Source organism: Euprymna scolopes, chromosome 32 (genome assembly GCF_053919585.1).
Source record: "Euprymna scolopes isolate OS-2025 chromosome 32, ASM5391958v1, whole genome shotgun sequence".
Taxonomy (NCBI): domain Eukaryota; kingdom Metazoa; phylum Mollusca; class Cephalopoda; order Sepiida; family Sepiolidae; genus Euprymna; species Euprymna scolopes.
The window spans coordinates 91,454,614-91,472,708 of record NC_136513.1 but is presented as its reverse complement, the minus strand read 5'-3'; the positions used below and the strand labels follow the sequence as shown (position 1 = coordinate 91,472,708).

General features: G+C 35.9%; 1 protein-coding gene across 4 annotated transcripts in view; it reads right to left on the bottom strand.

The window, feature by feature from the left end:
* The window catches only part of LOC145256493 (E3 ubiquitin-protein ligase UBR2-like), a 262,146-nt gene that overhangs the window by 201,398 nt on the left and 42,653 nt on the right, over positions 1-18,095 (bottom strand). For all 4 annotated transcript variants that reach the window (XM_080115440.1, XM_080115442.1, XM_080115441.1 and 1 more), the window contains exon 3: positions 7,709-7,787. In XM_080115440.1, coding sequence (XP_079971566.1) covers positions 7,709-7,787 — 79 coding nt within the window. The remainder of the gene's footprint in view (positions 1-7,708; positions 7,788-18,095) is intronic.

Genomic DNA, 18,095 nt, shown 5'->3' with positions numbered 1-18,095 from the left:
TGCTTCTTTCTCCTTGTCCCATAGCATGTTAGGTTTAATAGTTTAATTTTCTAGGTAAAGTGGCCCTAGGATACGTTTTTTTCAGGTTACAATGTGGAATACAATGCTTTTCCTGGTTACAGTATTTGTTCCACCTTACGGTGTTATTTACAATATTATTTTATTATATACATCTGTATTATATACTGCACTGTATCTTGGTACTAATTTCTAATATGTACTGCATAACATTTTGCTTAGGCCCAACCATACAGTGATTTCACCTTACGATCCAAACCCCGGAACAGATTAATGCTGTATCTCGGGGTTCTACTGTACATAGTTGTAGGAATTGCATAGTCATAGTAGATGGTGTACTACTTATTTCCAACTGTTGTTTCTGGTAAAAATTCTCAAGACCTGCTGCATTTGATATTCCACTTTTTACAGATCATCCAGAGAAGATATTTACACACTATTGTGCTGCATTGTCGTCATACCCCAGCAAAACCATAGTTAGATGTCAGGTGGTTCGCACTTTACAGTATGAGATGCCATCTGTCTTAACTCACAGATTTGTTCTTCTATCTTGCTATGAACATTAACCACCTGGAAAACATTCAGAGCCATACAAGTGAATATCCTCCACAAGACATCTGCCATACTCTGGAGGACTGGTTTTCTTGGGCTTCAATTCATCGAAACTGACATCCAGCAACCAATTCAGTAAATGTTTATACGAGGGGCGTGCAATAAGTAATGCCACTTCCCATAGCAGTAGAGCAACGAAACTTGGCACAGTTATTAGTGTTTCTCTACATAGGAACCACCCAGAGTTAAGCATTTCTCCCTTCATTTGATGCAGCTCTGGAGAAAGTTTTTGTAGAACACCGCAGGTTGGTCCTCCAACCACGACGTGACTTCAGAAATCAAGGCTGCATCATCTGGAAAACGCTTTCCTTTCAAAAACAACTTCATGGCTGGGAAGAGGTGAAAGTCAGACGGTGTAAGGTCAGGATAGTAGGGAGGATGAGGCAGGATTTCATAACCACACGCCTGTGCTTCTGATCTGGCGACATGCGAATTGTGGATCGGAGCGTTGTCCTGCAGGAGGAGGGTACCTATGCTGATCTTGCCCCGCCTCTTGATTTTGATAGCTTCCCTTAATTTCCTCAAAAGTGAAGCATAATAGGCTCCTGTAATTGTGGTACCCTTTGACAGGAAATCTGTCATCACTACTCCGTCCTGGTCCCAGAAGACTGTGAGCATGACCTTGCCAGCAGAGGGCTGCACCCTTGCCTTCTTTGGAGATGGTGAGTCAAAGTGCTTCCACTGCATTGACTGGGCTTTGGTCTCTGGATCATAGTGATGAACCCAGGTTTCATCCTGTGTAATCAGTCTTTTGAAAAACTTTGACTCATCTTCTTGGCACATCTCCAAATTCATCCTCAAGAACTCAACGTGTTCTTGCTTCTTGAATGGTGTGAGCAACCTGGGAATCCATCTGGCAGACACCTTATGCATATGCAAATGGTCATGAATGATAGTTTCTACAGACCCTGTACTAATCTTGACATCTTGGGCTATTTGGCGAATAGTAATGTACCCATCTTCCAAAATGGTAGCCTCAACTTGACGGACAGATGCCTCATCAATGGAAGAAGGGGGGGGGAGACTAGGTCTGGGAGCTGTTTCCACAGACTTCCGGCCATGTTTGAATTCACGATGCCAGCATTTTACAAGGTCATATGATAGGGCATTATCACCATAAGTTTCTTTCATTTCATCAAAAGTCTCCTGTGGTGTGCGCCCTTTCAAATACAAAAACCGGATCACTGCTCGACATTCAACAGGCTCCATTTCACACCTGACTCAGTTCAAACACCTGTAAAACAGAAACCACAATTAGTTCAGAGCTGTAATTTGCTACATAACCCGTAGAGATATAAATCATTGCACATGCAAAATTTCAGCTAGATCGGACAAATGGAAGTGGGTCAGGGGCATTACTTATTGCACGCCCCTCGTAAAATTAACATTATCGTCAATAACAACCTTTTTCATCTCCAATTAACACATGGCTAAACAGCACAGCCCACATAACTTTCAGAAATGCATTTCATGTTCACAACTGAAGCATGGAACAAATTATCCTCATCAGTTGTTGGATATCAAAATGCTACATTCTTTAGAACTGTTGTATTTACCAAAAGTCACTGTAACCCTAACACCTGCTACCCTTTCCCTTCATAAACACGCACATCACTCGTACATGCTCATTTTCTTGACAATCGTACGTTACCCACTATATCTGAACCATACACGGCATAATCATGCTGACACACTGGTCAGTACCAGATGACCATTTGAGAACACCAGGCACTGATGTAGGGCGACGTCAACATTTCCGATAGCTCCTGCATCCCATCTGTCTTGACCTTGTCTTGCCGCTGGATCAGGCCGGTTTGGGAGGAGAGTGAGGTTGGCTCTGTGCAAACCAACTTCACTATAAACCAGTGAGAGTTATCCATCATATTTAGGATGATCAAATCTTTCTTATTCAGATGGACAAATTGCTTACACCTGAACTTAAAAGAAAGATCACGGTTGAGAAATAATTTAATGAAGCAATCATCCTTCTTTTTTTTTTTTAACTAGAAAAGTTGAAGTGACCGAAACACTAGCTACGAGGTGTCAAAACTAATTGCAGAAAGGATGAAACCTTTTACTAATAGAGTTTTTCAAAGAATTATTAAGGAAATCCATACTGTTCATTAGAAAGAAGCTTAACATTTACAAGATTAAAAAATTTGTAAGGAATAAAATTCATTGGTTAAAAGTAACAATTTGACAACAATGGATCGTTTCCAATGGGAAACTCATTTAGGAGAAGGAAAATTGATCTCAAACCTCCACTGTCATACAGCAATGCCCACTTTTAAAAAAGGCTTCACAAGTCAACCCTGAAGCAAAATCCAGAGCAGGAGTTCCCAAGGCAGTTTGAAACTATATAGCAATATTATTTCCACTCTTGCAGCAAATGTATGCAATAATTGTGCATGTTTGGAGAAGTGCATAGCTGAAGGCCATGAATGGCAGATCTGCAATGGAAGAATTAGCTGAGAAGAGACCATCCAAAAATCAGGTTGCTCTTTGAAATAAAAATGTACAAGGTTTCATGCTGTAATTGTGGGTATTTATTTGCTCCCCCACCGAGCAAATTAGGCACAAGGCCAATTTTTAATGTGAGGAGTGAAGGGAGGGGGAAGGGAAAAAGGGGACCAGCTCCCGAGAGGCGGCAAATGGGAGCTGGTTAAAGGTCAGGTTTGTGGGGTTGCCCCCACATCTGGTCTTTGTTTGCAGTATCTGTCGGAACAGATACTACACTTTGATCTTGTCGCCTGGGCCCCGGAGGGCCTAAAAATTATGATCCAATATAATGAGTTTTTTTTTATGTCCAGTGATAAAACAGCTGGTAATTTACAAGTAGGTGACTGTTTAGTGAACTGCAAATGACATCAATATATTTATATATATTACCAGCAAGATGGGCAAGGGAAGGGGTTCAATCGAGTTCTTTTTGAGTTTCAAAGAGACAGATGGTCTATTAGGACTTAAATGTTTTTGCTCGGTTAAAAGATATGTTTTGTCTTGATTTGTAAGCCTGACGTTTAGTAGAAAACAAATTTCATTGTCATTTTTATTTTATAAAACATTGTGTTTTAAGCTGAAATTGGATTTGTTTTGAGAGAATCCTTTTGGTACATCAGTGACAAATATGAGTACCATATGATTGACATTGCAACAAGTGTTGGAATCGAGCACTAGACAATCACAGCCTGTGAAGTGAACACATACAAACACGGGGTCCAAAAGAGAGTTGCCAACCTAATAGGTCCCGAACTGTCATCTAAACTTCAGCCCCTGTCCCACCGATGAAATGTTGCATCCCTCTGCCTGTTTTACAAGTATTTTAATGGTGGATGCTCTGACGAACTACAAGCCCTTGTACTCCCTCGACAAAAATACCCCCAACAAACCTAACAAGCAGCGAAGTCCCACCCCTATACAGTTGAGATCCCTAGATGTAAGAAAGCCTTTTACTTTAATAGCTTATCCCCCAGAACTGCAAGAACTTGGAATTCTCTTCCGGTTTCCTGCTTCCATAACTGTACTGACATGCAGAAGTTAAAGTGTAATGTGAACAGACATCTTGCTGCTAAACTCCCTACATAGTACCCCTGCAACTTTAGGTCCCTGATAGTAGCCCCCTACATCAAAGTGGCAATGTGTCTTGTTTGGGGGTGAAAATGTAAAAAAAAAAAAAAAAAAAAAAAACCCAGGTTCACACTGCAACTGCACTAAATCCATATTAGGGTATTAGTCAACATGAAATTACCCTTACCGAACAAAACCACAGCACTCCAGAAACGAGTACATCACCACTACTTAAGGTGTAATCGAGTATTGTTTTGTAACAAATTTAAACGTTTGAACAATTGACGACAAAAAGAATAAATCCAATGAAAGGTAACACTAATCCATTTAATCAGGAGCAACAATATGGCAGATTGGGGTGAGAGAGGATTTTATCTCCGCTAATCCTCTTTGAGACTCGAAAATTAATCTGTGAGAAAACTAAAAGAAAAATCGTTTGGTTCTTGTGTGAAAGCAACGTGGAGAGATTAAGCGTTCGATACAAATCCACCGATTAACACTTTACAGGATTTTTCGGATTCATTCAATGCATTTCTATGACTGACGATTTGTCTGTTCCATTTAAGATTGAAAGGCGATTTCATAAATATTTTAGATATCATGATTAGAAAAAAAAAATGTGAACCACTATGCTTAGGTTAGATGGTTTAAATAAGAAGTAAGCTTGAAGAGCCAGTTAAATGTTTTTTTTGTATTCAGGCTTCAAGGTTTTTATATCTTCAAATATTTATTCAGCATGTTTGATTTGGTTGCTTTGTAGAGGAAAATTGTTTTTTTTTGTTTTCAACTTTATAGAAGACTAGCAGTTCAGCCTGGCTTCGTCCGGGCTCTGTGAACTATTCATAACAGTATATATATATATTAAAAAGTTTGACTCATGTCCAGGTAACCTACATCTAAAATTTCAAGTGTTTAGATCCAAAATTGGCGGAGGAGTTTGGTAGAGTCTGCAACGGTCAACTTTTTAAATTTTGACCTCTTGGCAGCCAAAATTTTGCCCAAAAACTAATTAAAAAGCTTGCCGCATGTCTGAATACCCTTTATGTAAAATTTCAAATGTTTAGACCGAAAATTGGCTGAGTAATTTGGTAGAGACCACAGAGGTAAAAATTTTTCAACTTTGACCCCAATTTTAATTGCTTAACATTTAGTTTTGGGTTCAAATCAAATTAAAATATCTGATCCATGTCCAAGTAACATACATTTAATTTTAAGTTTTTAGACCCAAAATTGGCAGAGAAGTTTGATAGCGTTTTCAAAGGTCAAATCATTGACCCTTTGAAAGCCAAATTTCTGGCTGAAAACAGATTTAAAAGATTTTCTCAAATCTTGAGTCTGTAGACTGAAAATTGACAGTAGTTTTGTAGGGAAATGTACACACAGACAATTTCACTTTTATAGATATAGATCGAGTTATGCGAAAGGAAAGAAAAAAATCAACATCAACGACACACACACTGTGTGGTGTTTATGGGAAAGAACAGGGTTCAATCAAAGAAAATTCAAGAGTATATTTTTTTTAATTTTACAAAAAGGTCAGAAAAACATTGGTATTGTCCGTTTTAAATCTGATAGAAGACAACCAGTTTATGGCTAAAAAAGTATGATAGAGACCATTCTGCACACAGACAGATAAGGTCACTTTTTATATAAAATATAGCAAAAGATATCTAATGATGTACAGGCATTAGTTTTTAATAGTTGATGTAAGCCAACATCTTGTTCATCTTCCCTCAGTATGATCCCAAATAGTAGCCCCTTGCATCCAAATGGCGATATGCCTTGTTTAAGGTGAACAAAGGTTTTTAAAAAAAAACAAAAAAAAAAACTATTGGATTTGCAACAAAAGATGGATCAAAGAGCTTGACCTTTTCTCCCTGAGCGCCGACAATTATGCAGAGATTTCATGTTTGATCTAGTCTCCTCCATGGCAATTACGATTGCCCTCTGAACCTATTATTTAGTTGTGTATAAGAGAGAGATCAACGTCGATATCAACAGAAACAGTTTCATCACCAACTTTGATTGAACCAGAAGAGGGTCACTTTATCGATAAGAAAGCTTAGAATGAATTGCCAAAAGATGTAGTTAATGCACAAATGATGCAACAAAAGATGTAGTTAATGCACAAATGATGCAACAAAAGATGTAGTTAATGCACAAATGATGCAACAAAAGATGTAGTTAATGCACAAATGATGCAACAAAAGATGTAGTTAATGCACAAATGATGCAACAAAAGATGTAGTTAATGCACAAATGATGCAACAAAAGATGTAGTTAATGCACAAATGATGCAACAATTCAAGGTTAATTTAAACAAATGCTGAACTTTTGTATCCTCATCTATGTACATTTCTACCACTCTTTACCTACATGGCTACTGAAGCACTCTTGTTATGATTTAACAGGGACAGGAGGCAAATTACTTGAATTCATATCTATATATAAAGTGTCCTTGTCTATCTGTGTGACGAATGGTCTACCAAACTCTTGTCAATTTTTGGTCTACAGACTTGAAACTTGACATGCAAGTTTTTAGCTAGTAAAAATATCTGGTAAGGGGTTAAAATTGAAAAAAATATTGGAACTGGGCAGATGTAAATTGACTTGGATTAAACAATATTTTTTAAACTTTTTATATGCGTATGGACGTGACTCAGACGGTAACAAATAAAGCTGGCAAGCTATGTTTTGATTTCAATTCTAGCTGGTGGCATCCAAACTTATTTGTTTTTACTTTTGAAATCTACTATATATTGGGTACAATATAATAATCGATAGAGAATTCACTATAATAATAAATACGAAATCTGCATAAATTGAAATATATTTAAGCATATATTACGACTGGGTAACACTGGACTGCAAGCTAGTGTTAAATACAAATTAAAGATTCTCAAATTTTTAAAGAATTCTAAAACACGTGTGTTTAAGATTAAAATATAACATGCAGCCTTGAAAATTTCAAATATTTCAGATTTAGATGAAATTACTACACTATGTAGCAATATCACTTTAATGGAATATTTATTTACGCTAAAACATTTTATTTAGATCCAATTTTAATGTTTTGTTTTTCGACGATATTAAAAGCTCGATAGAAGAGAGACAAGAGAACAATAGCAAAACCAAACTGTATTAGAATAATTTCGAATTTTAATGTAGAGAAAATCCAGCTCCCCAAAACGGGATAATCTGAATGAGAAAATAAATAACTATAGTCATGTCAGCATTCATTTTCAAAAGGAGGAGTCTCCGGTGACAATTTATAGAGAGGAGCAAAAAAGGAAAAGTTTATATAGAGTGTAATGACTAATGTTGGATTTATTTTTCAAATGGAACACATGGGGTTGAACTCACCCTCAGAAAATAAATGTTCACGCTAAAGTTACTTTTTTGCATTTATACTATTGTATATGATGTTATCCCCCCCCCCCCCCGCCAACACCAGATCACCCTTTTAACAACTAAAAGTATGAATATAAGCAGACAAAGAAATCATACTTACCCGGTAACGATGTTTCTTATGAACACTTTGTTGAAAACAGTTGATGCATAGAACACAGGTGAGATCATTGGCACAGTCCCTATGGAAAAAAGAAAAAAAATGGTAATGGGAATCATGGCAGCCATTTCATGGGAATTCTTTATTATTCCGCTTATTCACTATTATCAATTGAGAAGGACAAGCAAAATGGTTAGATAAATAAAAATTAAAAATACCTAAACAGTCAAAATCGAAAGTTAGTATATTTTTTTAATAAAATACTTGTGACGACATGTCAGATCAGTATTTATTAAACATGTCATATACTGGATCCCTACATCAGTAAGTACAGTATGTTAACTAGTGTGAATTTCAAGAGGGTTTACACGTACAAATATACATGAACATATAACATACCTAACTTTATATATAGTCACCACGATACCACATTTACTCTGGAAGTTTTCTTGGAAACTATTGGGTTAATCTGCCTAAAATTTCGTATAGACCTTTGTGATAATAAGGTGCAGCAAACTAAGTATTATGGCGTCTTAAGCACAGTTACAGATTATTCAGTGTAAAAGCAAGCACAAATTTAACCATATTCAATCATCAATTTTGCATAAAGCATTAATTCTAATTTAATGGCTATAACTTTTGCCCGTTTTTAGCAGGCAAAAAAAATCTAATATTACCACTACTACTATTTGTAATTAAAGGCCAGTCCCATGGCGCTGTACAGAAGTCTAGCATGTAAAACATTAAACAGAATATGATGGTGACATTCCCTTTTTGTTTATAATCGAATGATTCTTTTTCTTTTGTTATTACGTTTAAGTGTTAATAAACAGAGAAAGCTGAAGTGAGAGTGATAGAGGGCATAATGAAGCACAGAGTTCAAACAATATCAGGAAAGTTACAGAAAGTTTGAGATAGGTTACTTGCCATGTTCAGCAAATTAGAACACTTACAATGGATTTTAAAAAATTAACGTAATCTTAAACCTAGAGAATATTTTAACATGTAATTTGTTTAATTAAAAACATAGGAAAAGAGTTAAGGAAAAGTGATTAACTCAGCTTTAGTCTAATAGAAGATCAACTAAAATGAAGTTACTATTTAATCTATATATAAATTGGAACACGGCAGGCTTAAGTCTAAACATTTCTACGCATGCACAAATATACATTTATATTTGTAACAAAAATTATTTTTTAGTTTTTGTATGTGTATGTATTTAGGTCATAAGGTTATTTAGGACGGTAAGAAATGAAATCTGTATAAATTAAAATATATTCAAATGTAAAATAAAATATGCGAATAAGTGCACTTGAAAGCCAAATTACAACGCAATATTACGAAAATAAACAAATATTTTACTTGTTTAAAATTTATAATTTAAATATATTTCGGAGTCAAACTCCATCCTCAGCGTTTTGTACATCTTTTTTCTTTTTTTTTTCTTGCCATGTTGTAAAATTGGAGAAAGAAAAGTCAGTAAAGATCCGTGTGTTGTCTCAACAATTGTATTTTGAAATGCCGGAACAGTGCATTGGCTATGCGAGATTAACATCAGGTGTGGGTTCCATTATAAAAGCGTTAATTTAATTTGAATAAAATATGCATCAGGTGCGCTTGAAAGCCAAATTACAATGCAATATTACAAAAATAAACATTTTAATTGTTTAAAATTTATAATTCAAGTATATTTTACAACAAGGCCATGCTACACATCCACTATTATATACCAAGTACAATGTAATAGACTATTGGGTCTATAATAAGAAAACTGTAAATTAAACTAAATTTAAGCGTATTTTACGACCAGGCAAAATTGGAATTAAATCGAAGCTTCATACCTCTTTATAAAAAGTATTGAGAACTATGTACAATTTACTATTTTTTTTTGTTTTCTATGTAAACAGTCTATGCCAGGAGCAGACTGGTAGTGACCATATCCCTGTTGTATGCACATTCAACTTGGAAATCCTTAAAAAGACAAAACTTCAACCAAATCAATTTCAAACTATTAAAGATTGACAGTGCATTTGAAGATTGTTTTTCAGTGGCAGTTAACAGATTTTCGGCCTTGGAGGCGGTCACCAATGTAGAAAGTCAATGGGAACAGCTGAAGAATAGCATCAAGGAGGTGATAGAAGAGAACATCCCTCTCAAACCTAAAAAGCACAAGAAATAGCATTACAAGTTGATCTTGGTACGCGTGAGCGTGCAAACCTAACCCCCGATAAACTATGCGTAAACACGTACCAAAATAGCCACCAGCAATAACATAAGAAATGACATTGCTTAATATTCAGAAAGCTACTTATTTGCGGAGAATTTAAATGTGATATTCGTTTTCAGCATACCTGAAAACCTTAAAAGGTAGTCATTTTAAAGAAAAATGTTAAGGTGGAAACAAGTTAGAAATTTACAAAATGCATCACAATGAAATTCTTTATCGAACCGCCTAATAATTATTATTATTTAGATATCCTCAGTTAAAAAAAAAAACGGGTCTGTTTTACAGATTCGAAAAAATGGTCTTGACAAGGAGTTAAAAATAAATTTAAGTTTCATGATATATTTCATTTAATTGTTAGGTGAAAGTACAGAATAGTTAACAAAACACCCTTCCTTCCCCATGTTAAGAATGGGTTTCTAAATAATGTTATTTCAGCATGGTAGCGTAAGTGCATAAGTACCTTTTATTTGTTATATATTTATTTGTTTTTTTACCACTAAAAACCAAACGCACGTACTTAGTACATTTTGTTTTTTTAACGCTTTTAGTACATGTGTACTACAAGCTTTTAGTACGTGTGTACTACAAGCTTTTAGTACGTGTGTACTACAAGCGTTAAAAACAACAAATAATATTGGTTAGAAATCAAATTTGAAAAACTTAATTTTTTTTAAATTGACAAACACAGAACAAAAAAATGAAACTTTTTTTCTGCTTTCGGTTTTGAAACCATCACTGTCATCGTTTCCCTTTAAGCGATTTGAATTTCTATAAAAGATAACATTCTAAAAAAATTTCCGCACCATTAATAATTATCAAATATTTACATTTTACATATTATACATGAAAATAATTCTGAAACTATTATCTATATGAAAATGGGTGATATATGCCGATTTATCTTATCAATTTTTAAATATTCTTCATCAACTTTGCTCGGCTGTAACTTTGCTTCCTGTGGTCGTAAAAATAAAAATCAAACACCAGTAGAGATGGACTTCTTTGTTCATATAGCCTGTAAAACTTCAGCCATATCCAATCAAATTTAACCTCGCGCATATGTCTCCAAACGTAACGTATAAAATGTAAACATTGAAAAAACTGTTTCCCTTTTCGTTATTTTAATTTTTTACCGTTTCTTTTATTTGTAATTTAAATCATAAAAACATTGAACGCATAAAAGAAAAATAATTTAACATCATTGGAATGCTTATCCTATTCTTTTTCCATCAATGTAATTCTTTTAAAAACTGACCAACAAATAAAGATATGACTTGTTGAAGTACAGTAGGTATGTAATATTGCTGATGTCCACAAAAATACAGCATACGTTTGTAATGCTACAAGAAATGGATAACACAAGAAATCCTTGACAAAATAAACACAAGGCGAAAAGCAAAAGATGATCTCCAAGTATAAATCCGCAGACAAAGAAATACGTGTGGTGAAGCAAAAGAGGCATGGCATAATAAACAATGTGAAGAACTTGAGACGACAAAAATAGTAAGTACATGCACGGCAAGATCAATGACATCACAGGTAAGAAATAATCTTCTCATAGTGATGGGAATGTTCTGATGGATAAAACAGACATACTGAACAGATGGGCAGAAAAAAACTCTTATGACGACAAAGGAAACCAGCCAAAGATTATCAAACAGATAGCAGGATGACCGATCTTAGAGGCAGAAGTTGAAAATGCCATAGAAATGAACAAAGGAAAGGCTGTCGCACCGAATTCTATACCATTTGAAACATATGAAACACTTGATAAAATAGGCATTAATAAGCTATCTGTTCTTCTCAATAGGATCTATGTGGAGTTGGGTAGTAAAAGTCAGACTCAGACTGACTCCTAGAATTCCTAGGATACCGACTCGGACTCCTTGACCCCTATGTGGAAATCTATTCTGCAGATTCATATACCAGCCTCCTACAACTACTCAGCAAAGATTTCATGAATAGTTTTCATGTATATTATTTTTTTATATTGAACATTCACTTTTATGATAAATATACTCATATACACTCGACCAGCTTTACAGAATAAGTTAAGATAACAAAGGGATAAAAAAATAAACAATTAAATTTTATTATGCTATCAGTTCAAAAAGGAATATATTTAGGGATAGGAAACCTCTTTAGGTTATGGCATTTCGAAATCAAATGCTTCTCATCAGAAGAGGGGAGTAAAGACACATTATACAGAGAAGAAATTTTTTAAAATATTGCCTTTATGGAAAGAGGATAAAATGAAAAACAGGAAAATGTACAGAAACTAAAGCTGCTCCCAGGACTTCCAACGATCGCTGTAAAAGAGTAATAAACAACGCAAGAGAGTTGTATGTTCAGTCTGTTAAATCCAAAGTAGTTGAGCAGCGGCTTGGTTCTCACTAGTTTTGGCAAAATAGCAAACAGGATCCTGAACAGTAGTGTGTGCTCTATCCAAACCAGCATCAATGGACCCGAGGTAATCTCGTCAGCATCAGACAAAGCGAAACTCTTTGCCAAGAACTTTGCAACTAATTCTACCATATGCGACCAAGGCCGTCAACCCCCCCCCCCATATTTCCTCCTGTATCAGAAAACATGCAAATATCTGTGCATGGTGTTGCCAAGCTATTCAAATACCTTGATTCCAGTAAAGCAACTGGCCCTAACAGCATTCGAATTATAGTGCTGAAAAAGCTTTAACCAGAACTATCTCCCATACTTACAAAGCTGTTTAAGCATTGTCTTAAAGAGAATTGCTTCCTAACACCCTGGATAATCTCATCAGTATGCCCTGTATTTAAGAATTCAGGTGATCGGTCATCCCCTCTCAGTACAGACCAATAAATCCTGTGCATCATGAGTAAGTTGCTGGAATCTGTTAAATAGAGAAGTAGTTACATCAATGATCTTCCAAATCACACCTTAAGATCATTCATAGACATTTATGCTGACAACACTACCATCTATGGCAACACATCAAAGGCTGTAAATGACCAAGTTCGGTCTGATTATCTCTCCCCTGATCTTGAGTACATGGTGCAATCGGGAAAGAGGTGGCTGGTTAATTTAATTTTAATGCATTTAAAACCAAGCTCCTATCTTTACATCATCAATGCTCTAATCCCCATCTGGCATCAATTGAAATGAATGGTTCTTGCCTTGGAGAGGCTCCATGTTTTGACAAGCTTCTGGGCTTGACCTTTACTCCTGATCTGAAATGGAACACATGCATCAAATCTGTTGCCAAGGTCGCTGGAAAAATGATGGGATCCCTCTACCACTCTAGTAGATATCTCACTGCTGATGCAATTCTCTATCTATATAAGAGCCAGGTATGTCCAAGGATGGAGTACTGTTGCAACATCTGGGCAGGAGCTGCTAGAAAGGTCTTATCCTGCCTTGACAAAGTTCAAAATAGACTTCTTAGCCTAATGGAGAATGCTCTTTTCTCTTCCATACAACCTCTTTCCCACAGAAAAGACGTTGCAAGCCTGTCTCTGCTTTATCGTTATTTTCATGGCAAGTACTCGTCTGAGCTCCAATCTATAGTCCTCTCTCACTAAACTTTCATGAAAAACATTCATCTAGCTGCAACCACTATCAATAATTTCCCCCCACTCTTAATCTGTGCCTAAACCTAAATTCCATGAACAAATTCTTTTTAAAACTGCACGCCTGTGACATTATTTCCCAGCTTTCTAGCTGACTACAATTTGATCATCTTCAAGTCCAACATAAACAAATTCTTAAGTCATCCCCTTAAGTAATCCAATTTACCAAATTTCCACTACTAACGATTACTACGATTTTGTCCCACTGACTTATGTACACTCATTAACTTTTATCCTTGAGTGGCCTCTGGGCCTTAATAAGCGGTGACTCCTATGTAAGCTATAAAGGGCTATAGTAGCATGGGTTGCTTATTGATTTAGACCAGTTTTTTTAATTCTGGATCGATCCTGAACTAATCTGATTGCCAAATTCCATTTGATTCAGGAACTGGATAACTTTCAGATTACAATCCGATTGAATCCACAGTGATCTCACTCAAAGACAGAATTTTCAATGGTCCTGTGTGACGTCACAACCAAAACAAAAACTACTGTCCAGACGGGATTTGCAGTGATATGATAGACCGAAATATTTTGATGAAGTAGAAGCATTGCAGTACAGTAGAAAATATGATATACCTCCCAAAATAAAAGCAGAACCATACAAAAACTGCTAAATTGTGAAACTGGTAAAACCAAACAGGAAAACCATATAAAAAAAAATGAATTTATTGGACTTAAGGAGTCGTATGAAAAATTTTGATTCCGACTCTGCAACCCTGTCTATGACACTGGCAAGATACCTACAAATGTTTATCTCCACACTCAGGAAACTTGGAACAACCGACTGTGAATGTCACAGAACTATTAGCCTGACAAGCCATACATTGAAGCCCCTACCAAAAATACTAATGATGAGACTGAAACAAAATACAATCTAAAATATCAGAAGTGCAATTTGGATTTGTTGCAGATGTGATACTATAAAGTGGCCCTGGGGTGGATTTGAGCCACTAAGTGCTTAGAGGGGGGGGGGCGAAATCGGAAATATCCTACAATAGACAAAGGGATAGGAAATGGATAAGAAAAACAAAGAAAGAGGAAATATCCTACAATCAGCCATAACAATAGAAACCTACTGATAAAACAGGAAAGGGCAGCTTCCGGTAGCCAGGGTGGGGTGGGCAACCTGACAGACCAAGACAGAGGAGACAGACAATTGAGATCGAGATGCGCTCGAGAGTGGATGGAAGTTGAACAGTCAGTTGACAGTTAGATGCCCGTCGCAGCGGATGGACATTGGACAGTGACAGTTGAGATCTAGATTCGCTAGACAGCAGTTGGAAGTTGGACAGTGATAGTTGAACAGTTATAGAGTTGACTGTGAACTAGAGACGTGGATAATTTTGGAGTTGATTGTGAAACAGAGATAGACGAATGTAACATCGATAGAATGGGGGGAAGACACACACACTCACAAGTCCAACAGTCAATTTATATGTGAACATTGGCGTTTGTGTTTTTCCTTTCTTTGTTCATATTTCTATTTTGTGAACCGTGTGTGTTCTCATCAACAGTTGCCAACGGGAAAAGGACGATCCAGCCATAAGAAGAACAGTCGAACGAAAAATCCATGGTACACGACGTTGGGAGCCGGCGATTGTCGAGGAGCCACACACACACGTCGGGTTACACAGACAAGGGAACAACAAATGCCATATTCACATGACAATGTTGACAGAAAGATGTACAGAAATGCAGAAAGACCTTTACCTGTGTTTTATCGATTTTTCAAAAGTCGATCAAATAAAACATTAAGACCTATATAAAATGCTGAATAAACATTGATGGGAAAGACCTGAGAATTCTGATCAACCTCTATTGGAGACCAAAGGCAACAAAATAGATGGCGAGCACAGTGAGGAAACATTGATAAGAGGAGGAGTCTGCCAATAGCGTATTTTGTCACCAGATTTATTCATCCTTTATAGAGAAAACACATTGAGGACACCAAAGGAATAAGTTTGTATGGACACAACATTAACCATTTAAGGTATGCAAACGACACTTAATAGCAAAATCTGTGCTAAGAGACATTGTCAAGAATTGTAAATGTCAATTGAATTAAACGAATAAATTATAAGATGGTCGACATCATGAACTTTGGAATATAATCTTTTGTCATTTATTCACTATATATAACTTTAGTTCCTTCAGCTATAATCGAAATCGAAACCAAAATTATGAAGAATTCTTAGTAAAATTATTTATAAAAAAATTAAATGAATTCAGTGCCATCAGCTATAATCGAAACCAAAACTTATGAAGAATTCTTGGTAAAATTATTTCTGAGAAGAAATGGAAGTACATAAACGACCCGGATGTAAGCGTGATACACAAAATAACACACACATACACTCTCGTATTAATATATAGATTATCCTCAACTGGCTTTTGGGACTCGATAAGTGGCACCATCTTAGTAAAAATTAAAAAAAAAAAAAAAAAAAGTTAGTCACAAGGGTTCCAATAGGATTTGAAGTTCACTGATGATTCTTTTCAAACTCTTTCAGTATGAAACCTTAATAAAGGATTTTGTTCTATATTTTGTACCTTGTGAGAAAAGTTGAAATACAAACTATAAACAGCCATCTCAAAAATTCAGAAACATCAATACAAACAATTCTATAAACTGTTGGTATCCATTAATCAATACCCCTCCTTAAAAAAAAGAAGAAAAAAAGTTGAAGGAAAAATGTATACGAGTGAAAGCAAATAAGATCAACTATTGTTTTTCAGAAGAAAAAAAAGTCTAGCCAATTATAAATCTCATAAACAAAAAAAAAAAATAATCAACTCAGACTCCCCATCAAAAATAGCTGACTCCTGAATCAGACTTCCCATCTGATTTTACTCATAGATGGGGCGTGAGGGTTGGGGCTATGGTGAACGCACAAATACGCATCAAAGAGAAGAACCAACATGGAGAGTAAAAGATGATTGGCTTTCTGCCAGTTATTACTTCCTCCAAAAAAGAGACCTCCCCCCTCTCCTGCTATTCTCAACAACCACTCACACATACAACAGGTGCGGACAATTGTAGATGTTTACTACATATCCAAGTTTTATAGATATTTGATGCTTGGCTGTTGGAGACCAATTTCCTTAACGAAACTTATTGGCAGAGGGAGTGGGGGGAGGTTGTATCGCTCACTTGCTTTTGTCTGAAGTCATTTACTATTTTAACTGGAGTTTCACACACACACACACACACACACACACACAGATTGTATTAATTTGATTTGCTCATTTCATGATATGTCAACTCTTAAGACTATTTTAATGCCAATAATCATGGCACTCAATTCTAAAAGGTTCCACTCTTGATGGGTCTCAGAACCAAACACCAGAATTTGTGGACTATTTCAAAATATTTTCATTTCATTTTTTTTTTTTAAGACGTCAAATGAAATTTCTTGAATTTAATGACATTAAAATGTACATAAAATTCTTTTAAAAAAATTTTTTTTCATTCATCTATATATATAAAAGTGAAAATGTGTGTGTGTGCATTTTTGTGTATGTCTGCAAAAGGCTTTTTTCGTCGGCCTTCTTTGTCGGCTCACTCCTTAAAACTTTTTATATCACGTCTAAATCATAATATCTATGACTTAAGGATGGGAGTCGCGGCTATCTTTAATTTACCCGACTTTTACCAGCTATTTTTGAGATATTTTTTGATCGCCACGTCTTCGAAAACCGAATGATGGAGCGGCGGAAAACAAACTGGCTTGCAACGCAAAACTAGGTCAAACACCACACGACTTAACTTCCTCGCACCTGTCAATTTCAATTTATAAACGTTAACTTAACGCAATTATCAATTTCTCTCCCCTCGTGGCAGAGATGGTTAGGTGTCTGGCTCTTTTTCCCTTTCGTTTCCACCTTCGTGTCAAGGCTTCAGGGTTTAAGCCTACCTTCCTACTAAAACTTTTTTTTTTTTTTTTTTTTTTTTTTTTACACCTCCAAACACCCGGCCATGTTTTGATCTAACACCCCCCCCAAACACACACACACACACACACCTCCAAACACCCGGGCAATGCCAGGTATCCCCCACTAGTCTATAAATCTGACCTGTCTGTTTAAATGTATCTATGTATGTATGTATGTCTGCCTAAAATTTTTGACAGAGGCGACGGATTTTCATGAGATCGGTATCTTTGGACGACAATAATTGAAAAATTGGCTAAAAATATTAATTCCTTCACCCTCAAGGAGGGGTCGCTTTTTTTGCCGATATTTTCGAAAGTCATCCCCTTTTTTCGATTGACTAGCCTTAATTTAAAGCTACGTCATTCCGGTTTGGTGATAAACGCAACAGCAAAGACGGCACTTTTTTTCCACATTCTTTTCCTCCTTCATGGTATGGGTGCGAGCTTGCCTGCCTACTACGACTTTTTTTTTTGCTTCACACACACACACACACACACACACACATCCAAACGTCCAGGCAACGCGGGGAACCCAGGTCTAGTTTTATATAAATTAAATTTGCTTCCATTTTGTTTTATTTTAAACACACACACAAAAAAAAAATCCAATAATTATTTTAACT